This window comes from Sabethes cyaneus, chromosome 1 (genome assembly GCF_943734655.1).
Source record: "Sabethes cyaneus chromosome 1, idSabCyanKW18_F2, whole genome shotgun sequence".
NCBI lineage: Eukaryota > Metazoa > Arthropoda > Insecta > Diptera > Culicidae > Sabethes > Sabethes cyaneus.
Genome location: NC_071353.1, coordinates 54,239,827 through 54,258,875, shown reverse-complemented (window position 1 = coordinate 54,258,875; position 19,049 = coordinate 54,239,827). Strand labels below are relative to the sequence as shown.

The 19,049-nt window shown below is 42.5% G+C and overlaps 1 protein-coding gene across 1 annotated transcript; it reads left to right on the top strand.

Annotated features, from left to right (window-relative positions):
* The first annotated feature begins 6,020 nt into the window (after positions 1-6,020).
* Positions 6,021-18,865, top strand: LOC128740950 (matrix metalloproteinase-2-like). The gene is made up of 9 exons (XM_053836529.1): positions 6,021-6,263; positions 6,345-6,497; positions 6,611-6,729; positions 17,114-17,275; positions 17,372-17,658; positions 17,790-18,296; positions 18,357-18,470; positions 18,519-18,668; positions 18,732-18,865. Exons 1-9 carry the CDS (start codon positions 6,108-6,110, stop codon positions 18,842-18,844), a joined length of 1,761 nt encoding a protein of 586 aa, XP_053692504.1. The 5' UTR covers positions 6,021-6,107; the 3' UTR covers positions 18,845-18,865.
* Positions 18,866-19,049: the final 184 nt, after the last annotated feature.

Genomic DNA, 19,049 nt, shown 5'->3' with positions numbered 1-19,049 from the left:
AGCAAATATTTTTTATTTTTTCAATTTTTTTCACATTAGAAAGCCTATGATCACCACATATTGCTTGAAATACTTCTAGGAGAAGATACCTATTGATCTGGAACAGATTTTAATCGGTTTACTGGGAATTTGGCTACCTGTTCATTTTACCCCCCCCCCCCCCCCTGTTCATTTTACCCACAGATCCCCTATAGATTCTTGCTTCTAATTACTGCATCAAGTAAATTTGAATGCAACAATGTTTTTTTGAAATTCTGCAATTCATTCGCTACGAATCGTAACATCATATTCACAAACATGAAAACCATTCGTTTTACAAAGGCAGTTCAGTTAACCTGTCAATTCTTTTAAAACTGACCAAATATATTATTAAGAAACTAGTAAATGTGAAATAATTGTTAGCCAATAGACTTTATACATTCAAATTTCGATGAGGGGAGAAAGTTGGGGGATTCAAACTCAATCTCCCCAGGAAGAAACTTGTTCTACACTTTCAAGCTTGAAATTTCACAGCCAGCACAGGAAAATGTAAGTTTAATCTTAATAACTAAGTTTTGGCTTAAATCTATCTACTTATCATGCTGGTGTTACGGATGGCTATGTTTGTACAGGACGTTTCACGACCGCAAAGCGTTGAATTCTCAGCAAATGCCGATCCCTGATCGGCTTATCACCGACGACGCACGCCGACGTAGCACTGGTTTCACGTACGATTTATTTCAGCAAATGCCGATCCTTGATCGGCCTACCATCGCCTACGCTGGCCTCGCGTAGCAATGGCTTCGATGGTCTATCGCCACAATGACGGACGTATTGATCACCGGAACAAACGGTGTCCTCAACCGAGGTAATGACTGACGTATTGTTGGCCGAAACAAAGACTATCCTCAACAGAGGCAATTGCTGACGTATTGTTAACCGGAACGAAAACTATCCTCAACCGAGGCAATGGCTAACGTATTGTTGGCCGGAACAGAACTGGACCTCGAGGACCTGCCGAGGGATATTAGCCACTTTCCGTATTAATTTTAAGCGTAAGCAAGACCAGCACACCAGCAATACATATTTTATACATAGTTTTACATTGTACGTAGAATTTACCTTTTCATTTATCTTTTTATAACTTTTAACTGTAGTTTCTGTTGTGTCATCGCTTTTTACTTTTCTTGACACTATAATACAAACATCTTAATCAGGCGTAAGCTTTACACACTTTTTAGCTTAACAATATGTTTTAAATAATTGACTATTCATCTTTTACACAACTGACACAATAACTTAATTATTCTTCTTCGATTTTTACCTTTCAGAACATTACTTTTCAACAAGAAACTTTTCTTCTCTATTATTAAAGATAATAATTACTTTGCACCACTTTTGTTTTTATAAGTACAAACTGTTAACGCGACTTACTGTCGTTCGCTGTTACGACAGAATAAAGTTCCTTCAGCATAACAGCTGAGCCTTTTAAAGGACCTGTCAGTTGAGGTTCGGGAACGAATTTTTCCCGAACGTCAACAATGCCCTATTGTAATGCCAGATTTGAATGCCAGATTCGTCTTTCCCTGTGAGCCCTTTCTTTCCCTTTCTGTGAGCATACAAATATTGGTGACCACTCCGCCAACACACCGTGTCAGGCTTGGCGTGATATCAGCTATATTGCTGTGAGTGGCAGTGGTGAATTCAGTAAAAGCGTACTAGTTAGAATGACCACTCCGCCTAGCACGCAAACCGCCCCAGACTTGGAGTGCTAGCACCCTTACAGCAACCTGCATGCTACCTCTCGGTAAAGCTATCCTACGTGAGTTACCCATCCGTCCATGGACTTGTAAGGTTATCACCCACACCGATGACATCTCTCCCGGAGAAGGATGCTTTTACGAGCCATCTACTTTGGAGTAAACTTTCCTCCGTCCAAAGACTTGGAGAACTACCACTCCTTCTGTCAAAGTTTGCTCAGAGGTGGACTTAGGATGTAGGAATAAAACTGAGCAACTATGAACAACATTTTGATTATGGCGGAGTTAAAATATAAATTGTAACCAACGGTTACAGCAGCCAAACTCAGCTGAATATACTAAATGTAAGAATGATGATTCAACTGCATTAATGGATTAATATTTTTCTGATGGCAATGGCCGCTATTTACAATCGTCGTTTTTTCTCAACGCACTACCCATACGTCAGCGCACCGCATCAACGTTTTAAAGTGTATTAACATTCTGTTGCTCCTCAATGAGTAGCGCAATATGCGGTTGCTCATACAACCGCGTTCAGCAAGAAAGAGAAAAGTCAAAATGAAACGGAGAAGAATAAATCGCGTTGAAGACTGAGCAAAGTTTGAATTTTTCTCTTCTCTTTTATTCCGCTGAGGAGGAATCATCCCTGGTTCGCCATCTTGGATTTCCAAATGGCGTCAAACATCGAGTGTTGACCATGATTTGCTTTTGACTAAAGTAAAGCGGATGGATGTGGTGCCGACCTTTGTAGGCTGACTGAGGTCATATCTGGTTAACCGGCGTCTTTCTGTGTGTGGGCATGAGCAGCGCACATTCGAATCAATTTTGTAATCGATCTGGTGTCCCGCAAGTGAGCAATCTTGGAGCTTTACTTTTTTCATTATTCTTTACTGATATATACGCAGTGTTACCTCAAGGATGTAGACTTCTGTATGCGGAGCGGATGATTTGAAGCTTTTCCTCAGTGTAAAACTATCAAAGACTGTCGCGAACTCCAAAGGCTTTTCAACATCTTCGTCGCGTCGTGAAAACAAACAAGCTCCTCCTCAGTATGCGTAAATGCTAGGTCGTCTCTTCCAACCGCACTGTCACTGGATGCAGTCACTGGATACAGTCTCCATCAAGACCTCGGTGTACACCTGGACGAGAAGCTCTCGTTCCGTGAACATTACTCGTACACATTAGTGGATGCCAATAAAAATTTGGGATTTATCTCTCGAGTCACCAAGGAATGACGAGATCTGTAGTGCCTGCGCGCTCTTTACTACTCTTTCGTGCGATCCATAATTGAAGGTGCAGCTGTGGTGTGGAGCCCTTATAGAAGTATTTGGTCATCCAGATTGGAAGCCATCCAACACAAGTTCATTCGATACGCGCTTAAAAATCTTCAATAAAAAAAACACATACAATCTGCCTCCGTATGCTGTCTGCTGTCGTTTGTTGAATTATTACTGGCCGATGGAAGACCGACTAGAACAGAACTTCGATCGCTGGTCAGACACCGTCGGCGATCTTGAGGGTGTGCATCAACCGCCTCTTCTCTAATGGTTAGCTCGGCCCAGAGCCGCGATCGTGCTCTCAAGGTCGGCTCTGTTCGGGAACTATCGAGCGATCACTATCCTGAATGCCGCCTACAAAGTGCTGTCCAAGTGCATCTCCCATCGACAATCGCCAGTAGCCAATCAGCTTGTGGGGAGCTATCAGACCGGCTTCATGGAGGGTCGGTCCACAACGGACCAAATATTCACCCTGCGGCAGATCCTCCAGAAGTGCCGCGAATTCCGAGTCCCCACGCATCACCTGTTCATCGATTTCAAAGCCGGATATGATAGTGTAAACCAACAAGAGCTTGTAATGTTCCAAGAGATAGGAATCGACTGAACTATCACTAGCCTAGTTGCTACCCCGACCGGTGTATCTTAAAATCCGGATCACTGGAAGCGGAGGCAAGGCAAGTGTAAACAGAGTCGGAGACGACAAACCTAAACCACCGATCACGATCCCATCCCATCCTATATCGAACCTACCGCCCATCAATCAACCCCCATCCCTTTCAACAACTGCAGGTTTGATGCTCTCTGTGAGCTTTTCACCCGACAGCATTTTTAGTTCTGACTTTTAGTTCTGAAGTGGACTGTGAACGAGTCAAGACATACCCAAAAGTACGGAAATAAGTTTGTCTGTTCTTTGTTTATAAAGGTTCCGCTAGTGCCGTATACATAATTCCAGCCACTCAGAAGAACCCGTGGGGGAAAGGCCACGGATAACCGCCAAAGAGCCGCGTTATCCTGACCCAACGGGATTGGTGGAGAAGGTAAGTCTGACCCGTTTTGCGATCCGAGCCTCTGCCTTTGCGGAAGGTGTGAAAGATGGCCGGATACACCCATTGGGGGTGCATTATTGGATGAACATAGCTTCACCGATCCCTCTTTTGTTTCTTAACAGACCCGCCCTAAAACCTCATAGCTCTGCCGACACCCTCGAGTACTAAACAAAAGAGGGTGGATTCACAATACCCTGAATAAAACAAAACTACTGGTCTTAAATATTGTTTTATTCCCATAAGCGGGCCAATTCACAAAAATCCAGTTACAAGCTATAGAAAATTTTGTACGAATACGGCTTTCCGACTAAACTTACCTGACTTATCATGGCTACGTTGGATGAGATTCAGTGCTGTGTGAGAGTCTAGGGTGGATTGTCGGACCCATTCGAATCTCGGAGGGGACTTCGGTAAGTAGATGGTCTTTCCTGCCTGCTATTCAAAATTGCGCTTGAAGGTGTTCTAAGACGAGCGGCAATCGAAAGGCGTGGCACGATTTTTAATAAATCTGATCAATTTATTTGCTTTGCTGACGACGTGGATGCTGTCGGCAAGACGTTTGAGGCGGCCAAACATCAATACATAAGACCAAAACGCAAAGCAGAGAAGATTGGGTTGAAGATAAATACGTCTCAAACGAAGTATATGCTGGCGGGCGAGACCGAGCGCGACAGGGCCCGCTTGGGCAGTACCGTGGTAATCGACGGGGATGAGTTCGAGGTAGTCGACCAGTTCGTATACCTTGGCTCACTGGCAACAGAGGACAACAATGCCCACCGTGAGATTAAAAGCCGTATTATCAGCGGAAGTCGGGTCTACTACGGACTCCGCAAACACTTGCGGTCAACCCGTACAAAGCGCACACTGTAGAAAACGCAAACTAGACCGGTTGTCTTCTACGGGCATGAAGCGTGGACACTGCTAGAAGAGGACCTACGATTACTCGGAGTTTTTGAACGGCGGCTGCTAAAAACTATCTTTGGCGGCGTGCAAGAAAACAATGTATGGAGACGAAGAAACGACCACGAGGTCGCGCGTTTCTACGGCGAACCCAGTTTTCACAAAGTGGTTAAAGCTAGACGCATAAGTTGAGCAGGACATGTTGCTAGAATACCGGACAATCCTGCAAAAATGGTTTTCGCATCGAATCTGGTAGGAACAAGGTGAAGAGGAGCACAGCGGGCGAGGTGGCAAAACCAGGTGAAGCGAGATCTGGCGAGCACTGGGTGCCCGCGGAAATGAAGACCAACTACCATGAACCGTAATACTTGGAGAAATTATACTACGCAGGCCTTGTCATAAGATGTTAGACCAATTAAGTAAGTAAGTAAAATTGTCGCCAATAGGCATATGTTGCAAAAAATTGCGATTTATGTTTATTCAATTTTATTTTATTTAATTACACATAATTATTATTTAATTGGTATGAGCAATCTGTTGCTTAAAACTTCAAAAGGGCAAAACTCAAAAATTTCTCCAACGATTTGTTTTAAATTTGGCACGATGCATACAAACCAGCTGACGTTTACTTTTTTTTGATGGCCAATTTTTTTAAAAAGGGAGCACTGTGTTAACTATTAGGCGCAAATAATCGATCAAATCAGTACTCACTGTGCACAATTCGAAAGTGAACGCTCGCAAAATGAACCGGCTAGTGATTCATCAGGTAATCGTTCTCGAAAACGCAGATGACCACATTACGATGGAAGAATTATTATCAACTCCAAAGTAGACGCGCACGAGGAAGACTGATCCGTTTGTTTACAATGGCGCTTACCACGATGGAACTGGCACGGGTACGATGATAAACATAATTGCATGATTGTTTCAGATTCGCCGTTGCCGGGAGAAAGAGAATCAGTTTTTTACGTCTACTGATGCTCCCGACGATGGGTCGTCGAGTGAGCCAGTAATTAGCATTCGAATGAGGAAACCTCATTTCAGTCTGATTGTGGTTCTGGTGGGAACGAGGTTCTTCGTCGCCGATTAGTTTTGTTGTGCCAAAACAGTCATCTGTCGTGCGATGTTGATAAAGGTGAAATTAAATGGCGCGAAAAAAGTTTGTCCGTGACAACAGTTTGCTGGCGGGAACCACTATTGTGTTAATGTTTTTGTTGGGATGTACTCCGTGGTCGCGGGGAGCTCCGTCCTGGGATCGAGTAGATATTGTTACGTCTAACCAGGTTCCCACGAAATATATGGTGGGTTTTTGCTGATTACGTATTATGCGATAATGTAACGACCAACTTGGTTAATGTATAGATTATCCCATATTATAAAAGTTTGATTTCATGCGGCGATATGGTTATCTGGAGAAAGGTCCCAACCAGGCGGAGGCACTCTACAGTGAGGAAGCTGTAATAATGGCCATTAAGAATGTTCAACGCTACGGAGCGCTGCCGGAAACGGGCCAAATAGATGCTCAAACGATCAAGGTTGGTTAATTTTTAGTGACCAGTTCTCATTTCTGTGGTGATGGAAAGTCGAATTGTTTCACTTTTCATGTATCGTGACGCTAACTTCACAATGTGCCTTAAACAACTTGAAGCTAATGAGTTCACCTCGTTGTGGAGTGAAGGATTATACCGAACATCATGACCATTCCACACGACAGCGGCGTTTTGTAATTGGCTCGGAGAGCTGGCGAAAAAGGAAAATCACCTACTTGTGAGTATTTTTTAGATTCCCAACTAAACATTGCATGATATTCGACTCTGACTTAGATCGAATTCGATTCGAAGTCTAGTGATTGGTTTTATTTTAAAGCGGTGAAAACTGACACATTCACTAATTTTGATCATTGATCTTGAGATAGATTAATGATCTCCAAAACAGGATCGGATGTAACAAAATATCATATTTCAGCAATGACCTCGATCATTTCACTTCTCATAAATTCTCGGATGGAACTTGGCATGTCGTTTGTCTATCTACCAGCAGATTTAACTTCTGATACCAACAAACCCAACACCGGTCTATCAATACAATCAACACCATACAATATCATTCTTCATCAAATACACATGTCGGCAATGCTTATCGAAGTTGCGAATCATCTGATTGTTCGCCCCTAAAAGGATTGACCAACTCCGGACCCCTTTTGTGTTGAGTAATTGTGATCCACAACCACAAGTCACTGGTGGCCAAAAGTGATCCTTACACTCTAGGTTGGGTTTACACGATACCATCAGATGTTGTGAATCGAAATCCGTTTCGTTCCGTTCCGTTCGTGCGATAAATATGAAAAAAAAAGAAATAAGAAAAAGAACATCACAAAATGCGGCAAGACTTTCACTGAAACGCAGTTGATTGCGGCCGCACCAAAGTACTTTACCCCGACAGGTTTTGAATTTTTGGGGCGTTGATCAAAGCCTTCGAAAAGCCCAACTGCAGGTGCGATTAATATGTTTCCAGTGAACTTGCTGGCGGCAAACGATACCGCGGTGTCAGATCTGCTGGAACATAAAAAGGGGCAAGTAGAGGATAGCAAATTTACGAACCATACATAATGGATGAAATTTGCTGCTGATGCTGTGATGATGGTTTATAGGCCATAAGTAACCATTTCAAGACAATATAAAAAAAACATTGTTGAGTTGTCAGTATCGAAAGTGAAAGGATATGGACAACCTTAACGGATTGACGGCTTTTATTATAATATGACTAATTTGGAGGGGCGTATATAGGCGGTTTGACAGTGATGGATGAAGCTCCAAGTGATGCAAATATCCGTAATGTATTATGTTAAAAAGTTATACAATCTATTAAAACCCATCTCATAACATTAACACATATGTACCATTGTATTATTGAAATTCACCCTTCAGTTGACATACTTCATTAGGAGATATTGGATGGCTGACAAAAATGTTTACTCATTTGGCTCGAACGGCTACCCAAAATGTTAGGAAGGTTTGTACCTTGCCGGTATCATCATCTATCTACTGAGCAGGGGAATGAGGAGGAAGGAAACGTAAATGAGAAATATTTGATGACGCAAAATTGTGATTTCCAAAAATTATTACTTTTCAAATTATATCAATCTGTGGTAACAAAATACCAAATCTGATAATAATAATAGTTAACGACCAAAACTGATTAAAACCTAACTAAATACACATAACATAAAAAATTAAACTTCTTTTCATCATTAACCGATTCATAACCACTCTTGTAATTATTGTGAACTGTTTAGAATTTTGCTTTTTTGGATTTCGCGTTTTAATTTTTCCAAATTTGGTCTTAACTAACTTTTGGAAATGGTTCAAGAGAAATTCTTCTTTTATAAAAAAATATAACTCGAAAATTCTAGGACCTACAAAAAATCCATGGATGATTTTTAGAAAATCCTAAAGTTTCATAAAAAATACGGAAAAAATATAACTTCATTCATCGCTGAAAAAAAAACATATTAAAATTTAAATATTGATTTGCCAAAATAGGCCATCTCTGAAATTGACAATTTTTTTTTTTGGAAATGGATAATTATGTGGCCTACAAGTTTTCCATACTTCGTAAAATGTACAAATTGAAGACTTGTCAAGCATTGCCAGAGTTTTGCCAAGTATCGACGAACGCAGAGCCAGTTGACGATAATCCCGAGAAGGAAAAAGCGCCAGATGAAGGACAGAGACCGTGAAGAGCTGCAACATCTACTCCGGGTTAATCAGAAGCGCAAGTTAAGTACTTGAGAAGGTGAACCAATCTCGTAAGGGACGCACACCTAAGCCAGTTAAGTGAGGGACGAGAAGAGAAACCTGATCACAAACGATCGATACGGTGGAGGCAGTACTTCGATGGGCATCTCAATGACGATATAACAGAAAGAGACGGAACGGAAGTTAACCTAGGAGGGCCTACAAACAATAACAGCGTGCCGGTTCCGATCTCGAAAAGATCCGGTAAGAAATCAAACAGCATGCACTCGTAACAAAAATTGAAAAGACGTTTGAAGCCAGGGAGATTTTTTTGGCTGTATTCTTAGATATTGAAGGAGCATTTGATAATGCATCTCACACTTCAATGAAAAATGCTATGATAAAACGTAATTTCGATAAAGCTATTGTAGATTGGATTTGTCAAATGTTACAAAAAAGAGAAATAACTAGTAGCCATGGAATGTCAACTGTCATGGTAAAGACTGTAAAGGGTTGCCCACAAGGAGGAGTTCTTTCACCTTTGTTGTGGTCACTTGTTGTTGACGAACTACTATCACATCTTGAAGCGTCAGGATTTGAAATAATTGGTTTCGCCGATGACATTGCAATTATAGTTCGTGGGAAATATGAACAAGTTATTAAAGATAGATTGCAGCATGCTCTGGATTCTACAATATCGTGGTGCAGAGATGAGGATCTTTCAATAAACCCTCAAAAAACTACTGTTATTTCTTTCACGCGAAGAAGGAAAACTAAAATACCTGACTTGTACTTAGAAGGAACAAAACTAAATATTTCTCCCAAAGTAAAATATCTAGGAGTGATTCTTGATAGCAAATTAAACTGGAATTTACACTTGGATCAAGTGTTAAATAAGGCTATGAATGCCTTATGGATAAGTAGAAAAACTTTCGGAAATAAATGGGGACTGAAACCTAAAATGATTCATTGGATCTACACAGCAATAGTAAGACCCAGGATAACATATGCGGCCTTAGTTTGGTGGCCGAAAACAAAGATTAAAAATGCTCAAAAGAAACTAGAGAAGTTGCAAAGATTAGCTACAATCTCCATAACCGGAGCAACTAGCAGTACGCCATCAAAAGCGTTAGACTCTATTTTAAGTTTGCTTCCGCTGCACTTATTTGTTCAACTAGAAGCTGAGAAAAATGCACTAAGGTTGAGGAGAACAAAAAAGCTCTTTGATGGAGACCTTAGGGGCCATCTCAGTATCTTAACCCTTTATAAGGCAGTGGCAAATATATTGCCACCAACAAACATTTTTTATTTTGCTTCTATAATTATATTGATGTCATTATAGACGCAAAACAAATATTTTTCGTTGGTGGCAAAATAATTGCCACGGCCTTATAAAGGGTTAAAGGATTTTAAAATTAATCCCATATTAACGCATGAGGACTGGATGGATAGACAATATAACTTTGAACGACTATTCCATGTAACAGAAACAAGTCGCACGGAGTGGGAATCAGGTGGGCCCAATATTCAACCAGGATCGATAATCTTCTACACTGACGGTTCTAAACTAAACAACAAAGTTGGAACTGGCGTAACGGGCCCCGGAGTCGACATATCAATATCCATGGGCCAATGGCCGACTGTTTTTCAAGCAGAAATACAGGCAATTATTGAATGTGCTACAGTTTGTCTGCGACGAAATTATAGAAATGCAAATATATGTATATTTTCTGACAGCCAGGCTGCTTTAAAAGCACTGAAGTCAGTTTCGTGTTCGTCTAAACTGGTTTGGGAATGCATTCAATTGCTGCAGCAGGTGGCTAGAAAAAGCACAATAAATCTTTTTTGGGTCCCTGGGCACTGCGGAATTGAAGGCAATGAAAAAGCGGATCAGTTGGCAAAAGCTGGATCGATAAAACCTTTCATTGGACCAGAACCATTCTGTGGGGTCTCAGAATGTACTATTAAAATGGAATTAAAAAACTGGGAAAAATCAATGATTGATGATGTCTGGAAAAAAAATCTGACAGCTCGACAATCAAAGAAATTTATATCTCCTAATAAAACAATAACCCAGAAACTTCTTAGCCTGTCTAAAAAGGACTTACGTACTTACTGTGGCCTCGTAACAGGCCACTGCGCAAGTAAATATCACTTAAAACAACTGGGAAAATTAGAAGATGACACGTGTCGCTTCTGTAACCTAGAAAGTGAAAATGCGGAACATCTACTATGTTATTGCGTGGCACTACTTCATAAAAGAAAAACTTTCTTTGACATGACTTTAATACAACCCTCGGATGTATGGATGAATTCTCCCAATAAGGCAATAAACTTTATTCGTTGTTTAATACCTTATTGGGACAATGCCGTCGATCAGCAAGTGGAAATCACTCATACTAATAGTGATACGACACCCTGATGTGGCGTACAATAAACTGGGGCCTGCCACAATAGATCAAATAACTGGTCGCAGTGGAAAATGTACCCAAAATAAAAGAAAAAAAAAACAGCTGAAAAACAATAAAGCCGTCGGAAAGGACCGACTCCCGGAAGAAATCTACAAAAATGGCCAAGAACCGCTAGCAACAACATCTCCCGGAATAATTTCAAGGATTTGAGAGGAATAGAAACTACCGGATGGAAGATGTGATTTGTCTCATCTACAAAAAGAGCGATCGGCTAGATTGCTGTAATTATCGCGGCATTACGCTGGTCAACGCTGCCTACAAGGTGTTCTCCCAGATTTCGTTACGTTGTCTATACCCAATAACAAAAAAAGTACCAGACAAGTTTTATGAGGACCCGTGTTACTACGGATCAAATATTCACTCTTCGACAAATCCTCCAGAAATGCCCGAAGTACAACGTGCCCACGCATCATATTTTCGTGGATTTCAGGGCAGCATACGATACAGTCGAGGCTGGTAAACGGCTGGGTAATGCGTACCATCGGTGCCTTGTGCACTGAGCATAAAATAGACCCAACAGTGGTTCACAGCTTCTTACCCAGCAACTCCTACCCCTACCTCTTCGTGGTACCAGCCGGGATACGAGCAACCTCGGTGGAGATCGGGTAACCAACTCCGGTGGAAACCAAGGTCGTATGCTGACAGGGGAGGAGGGCTCCTTCCAGCTTCGTTGGCCCTCCGGCGATACTGTGGGGTTGATTGCGGGCTTTGCAAGCCTGAACCACTAAAAAAATCAACCGTCTGTCTAACCGGTAGTACCGGTAATACCGACCAATTTTTGGATACCGAAATACCGGTTTTGGAAAGACAAAAACCGATATTTCCGGTATTTTCGAATATCTTTTTTAAATTCCTTATTCGAAGAATTCGAACTAAGTTTGAGAGAAGATTGTAAAATTCATAGAAAAACAACTTCTGATGATCTTGCTAGCAATTAAGAAGGTGAAGCTGTGGGTCAATTAATTATAGCTCTTGAACCCGTTTAAGGCACAGTAGAGCATTTTTGCTGTAAAAATGTTTCATTGTATAAGCCAGACGTCGCGTTTCAATTTATTTTTGAACAACTTGATATTTTAAAGCCACCAAATTATTTGAAGCTCTCAAATAACGACTTTAGGAAACAATATCAGGTCCCAGCAACGTCACTTACAATAGTAAATCGTCACTCAACAACAAAGTAATGAAACTTCAGTTTCAATCAGCGTCAATGAAACGGTTTTCACTTCATCATGACGACCGGTTTTAAATTTTCATTTGTCTTTTCTAGCAAATATTCAGTAGAAGGCCAGCAACTTTGAATGCAATTGACTTGAATTTGAGTAACATTTCCTACAACTTAACACATATTGTATCCCACTCATTTACCCACTCAACATCGATAAATCTGGCCTGACTGTGAATCGTCTGTATATCAAACAGCCACTAACTTCAGCTGGAGCTTACTTGATACGTTCTGTTCAACAAATGAAACAAGTCGCTTCATCCATGTATGAAGCGAAGATAAGAGAAAGTCAGCGTCATTTATTTGTTTCGACAATGCCAGGCCCTGATCAAAAATGGCGATCTTTGCGTTTTTCGAGCATGTTCCAATTCTTTCAAGTGCTACATTGATTAAACTCCAAGCCTCTATTTGAGAATAGTCGGATTGATAACAGAGAAGAGAGGTATCTGTGAATGATATTGAACGGGAAACAAAGGTGTTTCACTTTGGGGATGGAGAAAAAATTCATAAAGATACTGTAGGAGGCCGGGGCGTTGATTATGCTGGAAGCTACAATACCAGAATTTTTGAAAATACTTGAAAGAAGGTTTTCCTACTATAAGTTCGAAGAAATGAAAAGGAAATTCCTGATGCGCAGAGAGCCGTTCGTCAGACTTCGATGAAAGCGGAAGTTTTTTCAATCATTGCGTTGCAAAAAAATCCGTTCTAGCAAGGGAAATAAATCGCTAAGCGTATTATATCTGCTTAAATTCTACTTTTCTAAGCACCAATACTGAAGCCATAGTTTGAAAATAAAGAATTCTACTTTGCTAAGCCCCAATACTGAAGCCAAAGTTTGAAAATAAAGACTGAATATCATCAACATTTCTATTGATTTCGAGTAATCTGTCAATACCGGTATTTTTCCGGTATTACCGACTAAATATCATCAACATTTCTATTGATTTCGAGTAATCTGTCAATACCGGTATTTTACCGGTATTACCGGTATTTTCCACGCCAAAACCGATATACCGGTTTTCATTCAAAGTGCCCAATACCGATAGCCCTACCAGAGCTGTGGCAATACACACGAGCGGAGCACAGCTTTTATAGTGATGGGCGAGATGCAGAAGGGGGTGGCCGTTCAACCCCCGAATGTGCAGATTAAGAATCAAGGTCCGATTCTTTAATATTAGCATAATTAACGTGCACAGCCCTCACCTCGGAAGTACCGATGATGACAATGACGAATTCTACGCGCAGTTGGAGCGTGATTTCGACCTCTGCCCAAGACATGATGTCACAATTATCATCGGGAACTGTAATGCTCAGGTTGGTCAGGAGGAGGAATTCAAACTATCACAAATCGACCACGTTCTGATAGATGGTCGGCACTTTTCAAACATTATCGACGTCAGAACCTATCCGGGCGCTAACATTGATACCTAGTGATGGTCAGGATACATCAAAAACTATCTATTGTGAACAACATACGATACGATAACGCGGTATAATGTAGCGCGACTGAAGCAACCGGAGGTCGCCAAAAACTACGCGTTATCTCTCGAAACCGCGCTGCCGGAAGAGAGTGAGCTGGATGAAGCCCCTCTTGAGGACTGTTGGAATGCCATGAAAACAGCCATTAACAGCGTAGCGGAGAACGTCCTAGGCCGTGTGGCACCGAATCGACGTAACGTGGTTTGACGAGGAATGCCAGCAGATATTGGCTGAGAAGAACGCAGCTCGGGTACAAATGCTGCGTAGAGCCACCCTTCAGAATATGGAGCGATACAAACAGAAGCAGAGACCGCAAACCCGACTCGCTTCAAGGAAAAGAAGCGCCACCAAGAGGAGAAAGAGTGCGAAAAACTCGAACAGCTGTACCGCTTTCACGACACACGGAAGTTCTATCAGAGACTCAACGAATCTCGCAAAGGCTTTGTGCCGCGGGCCGAAATGTGCAGAGATAAAGATGGAGGTATCTTGACTGACGACCGTGCGGTGATCGAAAGGTGGAACCAGCACTACGATAAACACCTGAATGGCGTGCAGGCGGAAGACCATGATAGCGGAGGAAGTGACCACATTGGTGCAGAAAGCGACGAAGATGTGCCACCCCCATCGATAAGGGAAGTTAATGAAGCCATCCAGCGGCTGACGAACAACAAAGCAGCGGGAAAGGATGGTATTGGAGCGGAACTTATTAAAATGGACCCGGACAAGCTGGCCGGCTGTCTGCATCAACTAATTGTCAAAATTTGGGATATGGAGCACTATCCTGAATGCCGCCTACAAAGTGCTGTCCCAAGTCATCTTTCATCGAATATCGCCAATAGCCAATAGATTTGTGGGAAGTTACCAGGCAGGCTTCATGGAGGGTCGGTCTACAACGGACCAAATCTTCACCCTACGGCAGATCCTCCAGAAGTGCCGCGAATTCCGAGTCCCCACGCACCACCTGTTCATCGACTTCAAAGCCGCATATGATAGCGTAAACGGACAAGAGCTATGGAAAATTTTGGACGAAAACGGCTATCCGGGTAAGCTTACTAGACTTATCATGGCCACGATGGATGGGATCCAGTGCTGTGGATTGTCGGACCCATTCGAATCTCTCAGAGGACTTCGCCAAGGAGATGGTCTTTCCTGCCTGCTATTCAACATTACGCTTGAAGGTGTTATAAGACGAGCGGCGATCGAAGTGCGGGGCACGGTTTACAATAAATCCAGTCAATTTATCTACTTTGCTGACAACATGGATGCTGTCAGCAGAACATTTGGGGCGGTGGAAGATCAGTACATCAGACTAAAACGCGAAGCAGAGAAGATTGGATTGAAGATAAATACGTCTAAAACGAAGTATATGCTGGCCAGCGGGACCGAGCGTGACAGGGCCCGCTTGGGCAGTACCGTGGTAATCGACGGGGATGAGTTCGAGGTAGTCGACCAGTTCGTATACCTTAGCTCACTGGCAACAGAGGACAACAATACCAGCCGTGAGATTAAAAGACGTATTATCAGCGGAAGTCGGGCCTACTACGGACACCACAAATACTTGCGATCGAACAATTTGAGCCCCCATACAAAGTGCACACTATTCAAAACGCTAATGAGACCGGTTGTCCTCTACGGGCACGAAACGTGGACACTGCTAGAAGAGGACCTACGAGCACTCGGAGTTTTCGAAAGTCAGAATTCAGAAAGTGGTTAAAGCTGGACGGATACGTTTGACAGGACATGTTGCTAGAATGCCGGACAACTATCCTGCAAAAATGGTTTTCGCATCAAATCCGGCAGGACCAAGACGAAGAGGGGCACAGCGAGCGAGGTGGAAAGACCAGGTGGAGCGAGATCTGGCGAGCACTGGGTGCCCGCGGAACTGGACACCAGCTGCCATGGACCGAAATAGTTGGAGAAATTATACTGCGTAGGCCTTGTCGTAAGACGTTAGACCAATTAACCACGATACAGTCGAGTGCGATTTACCGGACAAACTAACGTAGCTGATCAAAACTACCCTAGAGCGAGTATGAATTGGTCGTGCATAATTCGAGGGCACTTTTGGGTCTCTTCGAATCGTGCAGAGGGTAGCAAATAGGAGCTGAACTTCGCTATTGATGGTGTGATCTGGAGAGTGGGCATCGAAAAGAGAAGAACGATCTTCAGTAAAGTAGCCATACCCTCGACCTTCGTAGACGGCCTCGACATCTACGCCAATCTAAAACAGAGGCTAGGATGATTGGGTTTCAAATCAATACGTCGAAACCCAGATATATGGTAGTAAGAGGTTCCAGAAAAGAACTACGTTCGCCTCCCATGAATAGTGACCGTTGGCAGCCATGAACCGGAAGTAATTGATGAGTTTATATATTTGGTCTATACCACCGTCCACCGACAATAATACGAATAAGGAAGGAGATCCATTCGCATTCAAGTTGGAAGTCGAGCTACTTTTTCTTCTGGAAAACGTTTCGATCAAGGAGCATACTCCGCCGCACAAAGCTGACGGAACACATATGTGCCATTTACCGTATTCGAACGAAAGGTGTTGCGGACTATATTTGGTGGAGTGGAAACAGAAAACGGAGGCGTATAACCGTAGGCGTAGTTGCAGGCACTACTTGGTGAGATTCGTACACTTGACGAAAGTTGGGAGACTGAGGTGGGCTGACCACATCACAATGATACCGAACGACTGTGCAGTGAAATCAGTTCTCATCAAGAACCCCACTGGTGCCAGAAATAGAGGGGTCCAGCGTGCTAGATGGCTTGCCTGGCTGAAGCCGACTTACGTGTGTCGAGACGCTTAATGAATTGGCGACTAGTAGCCCAGGGTCGAGTACAGTGGAGAGGAATTCGACAAGAGCCGACCGATTCTTCTAACCGCTTTTAGTCTAGCGTAGATTGCTTCCACCGTCGCAGAGTTTCTAGTGATCGTCGAAGCTGTCCGCGAAGCCTAGGAGTTGGATACTCTTGCTAAAAAGCGTACCTCTCGTTTCTATACCTGCCGACTGAATCTCGCCCTTAGTAGTGTGACACTCCACGTTACTGAAAGGAGTTCGAGGGTACTTCACCCGAAATGCGCACGTAGCGCATCACCCATTTTTGAGTAGTTTTGATCACCTTTTTTATAAAATTTTCATTGTTCACAGGAAGCATTTACTCTTCTCCAAGTATGGAAATCATACAAATCATACACATTGAACTTTATCGATCAAAATTTTATAATTCATCTCTAGCATCGCCAATTGGAGCAGCAAAGTAGGCGAAGACTCGGTTGCCAAGTTTATGCAGAAAGCTTTCGACGAGTGGGCCAAATACAGTAATCTGCGATTCGTTCGTGTGTATGATCCTTCCGCAGATATCATTGTAGGATTTGGCAGTGGTCACCACGGTGACAAGTAAGTTCACTTCATTCACATACACATACTACATACTACATGCACATACTAACATACTACTTACATACTAATTTTTTATTCCGCCCACTTTCACAGCTATCCGTTTGATGGTCCGGGTAACATTCTGGCCCATGCTTTCTATCCGTACGAAATGAATGCGTATGGCGGGGATATCCACTTTGATGAAGATGAAAACTGGAAAGAAAACTCGACACACCTTACGGATGGAGTTGATTTCTACTCAGTAGCAATTCACGAACTCGGTCACTCACTGGGATTGGCTCATTCTCCCGTATATTCATCACTGATGTTTCCGTACTACAAAGGCATAACCCAGGGGACGCTAGACTACGATGATATTCTAGCGATGTATAAACTGTACAGTAAGTGTCCCAGAAGCGAAAAGGCAATGAATCTGTTAGGGAAACTTTTACAGTAATACCAGTGGAAGAATCTAGTTGATAACCTACTTCAGTCTAGTTTTATAAAGGTTAATATTTAACAATGCTTGCAGTTCAAAATCCTTACATCACCGACGAACCATTCCATCCGATAAACACCACCAATTCTGTAGATGAGGATAGTGAAGAGTACGAGGAACGCACGGAACCAATACCAGAGGAACCTGCATCGAAGTTACCAGATTTCGTTACCGACTCCGTTTCCACCGATATTGAACCAACAACTAAACTTTACGATCTTCCCATAACATATGTTGGGGACTATACAACAGTGGATGAACATATCACACGGCATTACAGCAGTGTAGTTACGCAGGCTGTGCCACAGTACACGGAAATCCCCGATGTATGCACCGGCAGCTTCGATGCGGTTGGCGTTCTACGTGGAGAAGTGTTCATCTTCAAGGGAGCCTACTTGTGGCGTCTGACGGAGAAGTATCGTATAAAGGAAGGCTATCCGGTAAAAATTTGGCAGGTGTTCAAAAACTTTCCGAAACATATCGCCAGGATCGATGCAGTTTATGAACGTGAATTCGACAACAGTATCGTTTTGTTTTCGGGTGAGAATTGCCAACAATCTATGCAAGCGTTGGGGTCGCTAACTTTTTTCCACTGAACAGGGAACAGATATTGGATTTTCGATGGACAAAACTTTCTCCACCCGGAGGCTCGTCCAATTACCGATTTCGGTCTACCAAGCAGCTTAGAAAAAATAGACGCAGCGATGGTTTGGGGTATGTGTTTTACTTTTGTTTTGCTAGTTTAATTCAAAATATTTTCAGCTAAAAATCTAAAAACTTACTATTTTGCGGGAGACCAATTCTGGCGGTACAATGACACAGAACAAGAGATGGATGAAGGTTATCCGATGTCAATGGATCGATGGTATGGAATACCATCAAACCTGGATGCAGCCACGTCAGGTGCAAATGGTAATTGTTGTTAAAATGTATCCCTCAGAGCCACATATTTTCATTTGTGATTCAAACACACAGGAAAGACATATTTTTTCAAAGGAAACTATTATTGGCTTTATAATAATGAACGTGTTCGGCCAGAGCGGGGCTATCCTCGGAAAGCCAGTAATATATGGCTCGGTTGCCGGTAAAATATGAAAAATAAAATTCCCACTGCCAAAATTAGAAAGCAACGACCATTTCGAAAGAAACCAATCTTGTGTGCAAGTCTTCTTGTTTTCAATCTTGTATTCAATTGTATGCATGCGGGCTAAAAGCCCGAAAGGGTGCCCGCCTAGTTCGAGTGATTGAACTGAAATTGTAAATATTTACCAGTTCGCATGCTCCGTTGATCAG

Excerpts from the sequence above, each read along its gene's own strand:
- LOC128740950 (XM_053836529.1), top strand. The coding sequence starts at position 6,108 with ATGGCGCGAAAAAAGTTTGTCCGTGACAACAGTTTGCTGGCGGGAACC. Across the intron at positions 6,498-6,610 it reads TAGATGCTCAAACGATCAAG|CTAATGAGTTCACCTCGTTG; the intron begins GTTGGTTAATTT and ends AACAACTTGAAG. Across the intron at positions 18,471-18,518 it reads AGACGCAGCGATGGTTTGGG|CTAAAAATCTAAAAACTTAC; the intron begins GTATGTGTTTTA and ends AAATATTTTCAG.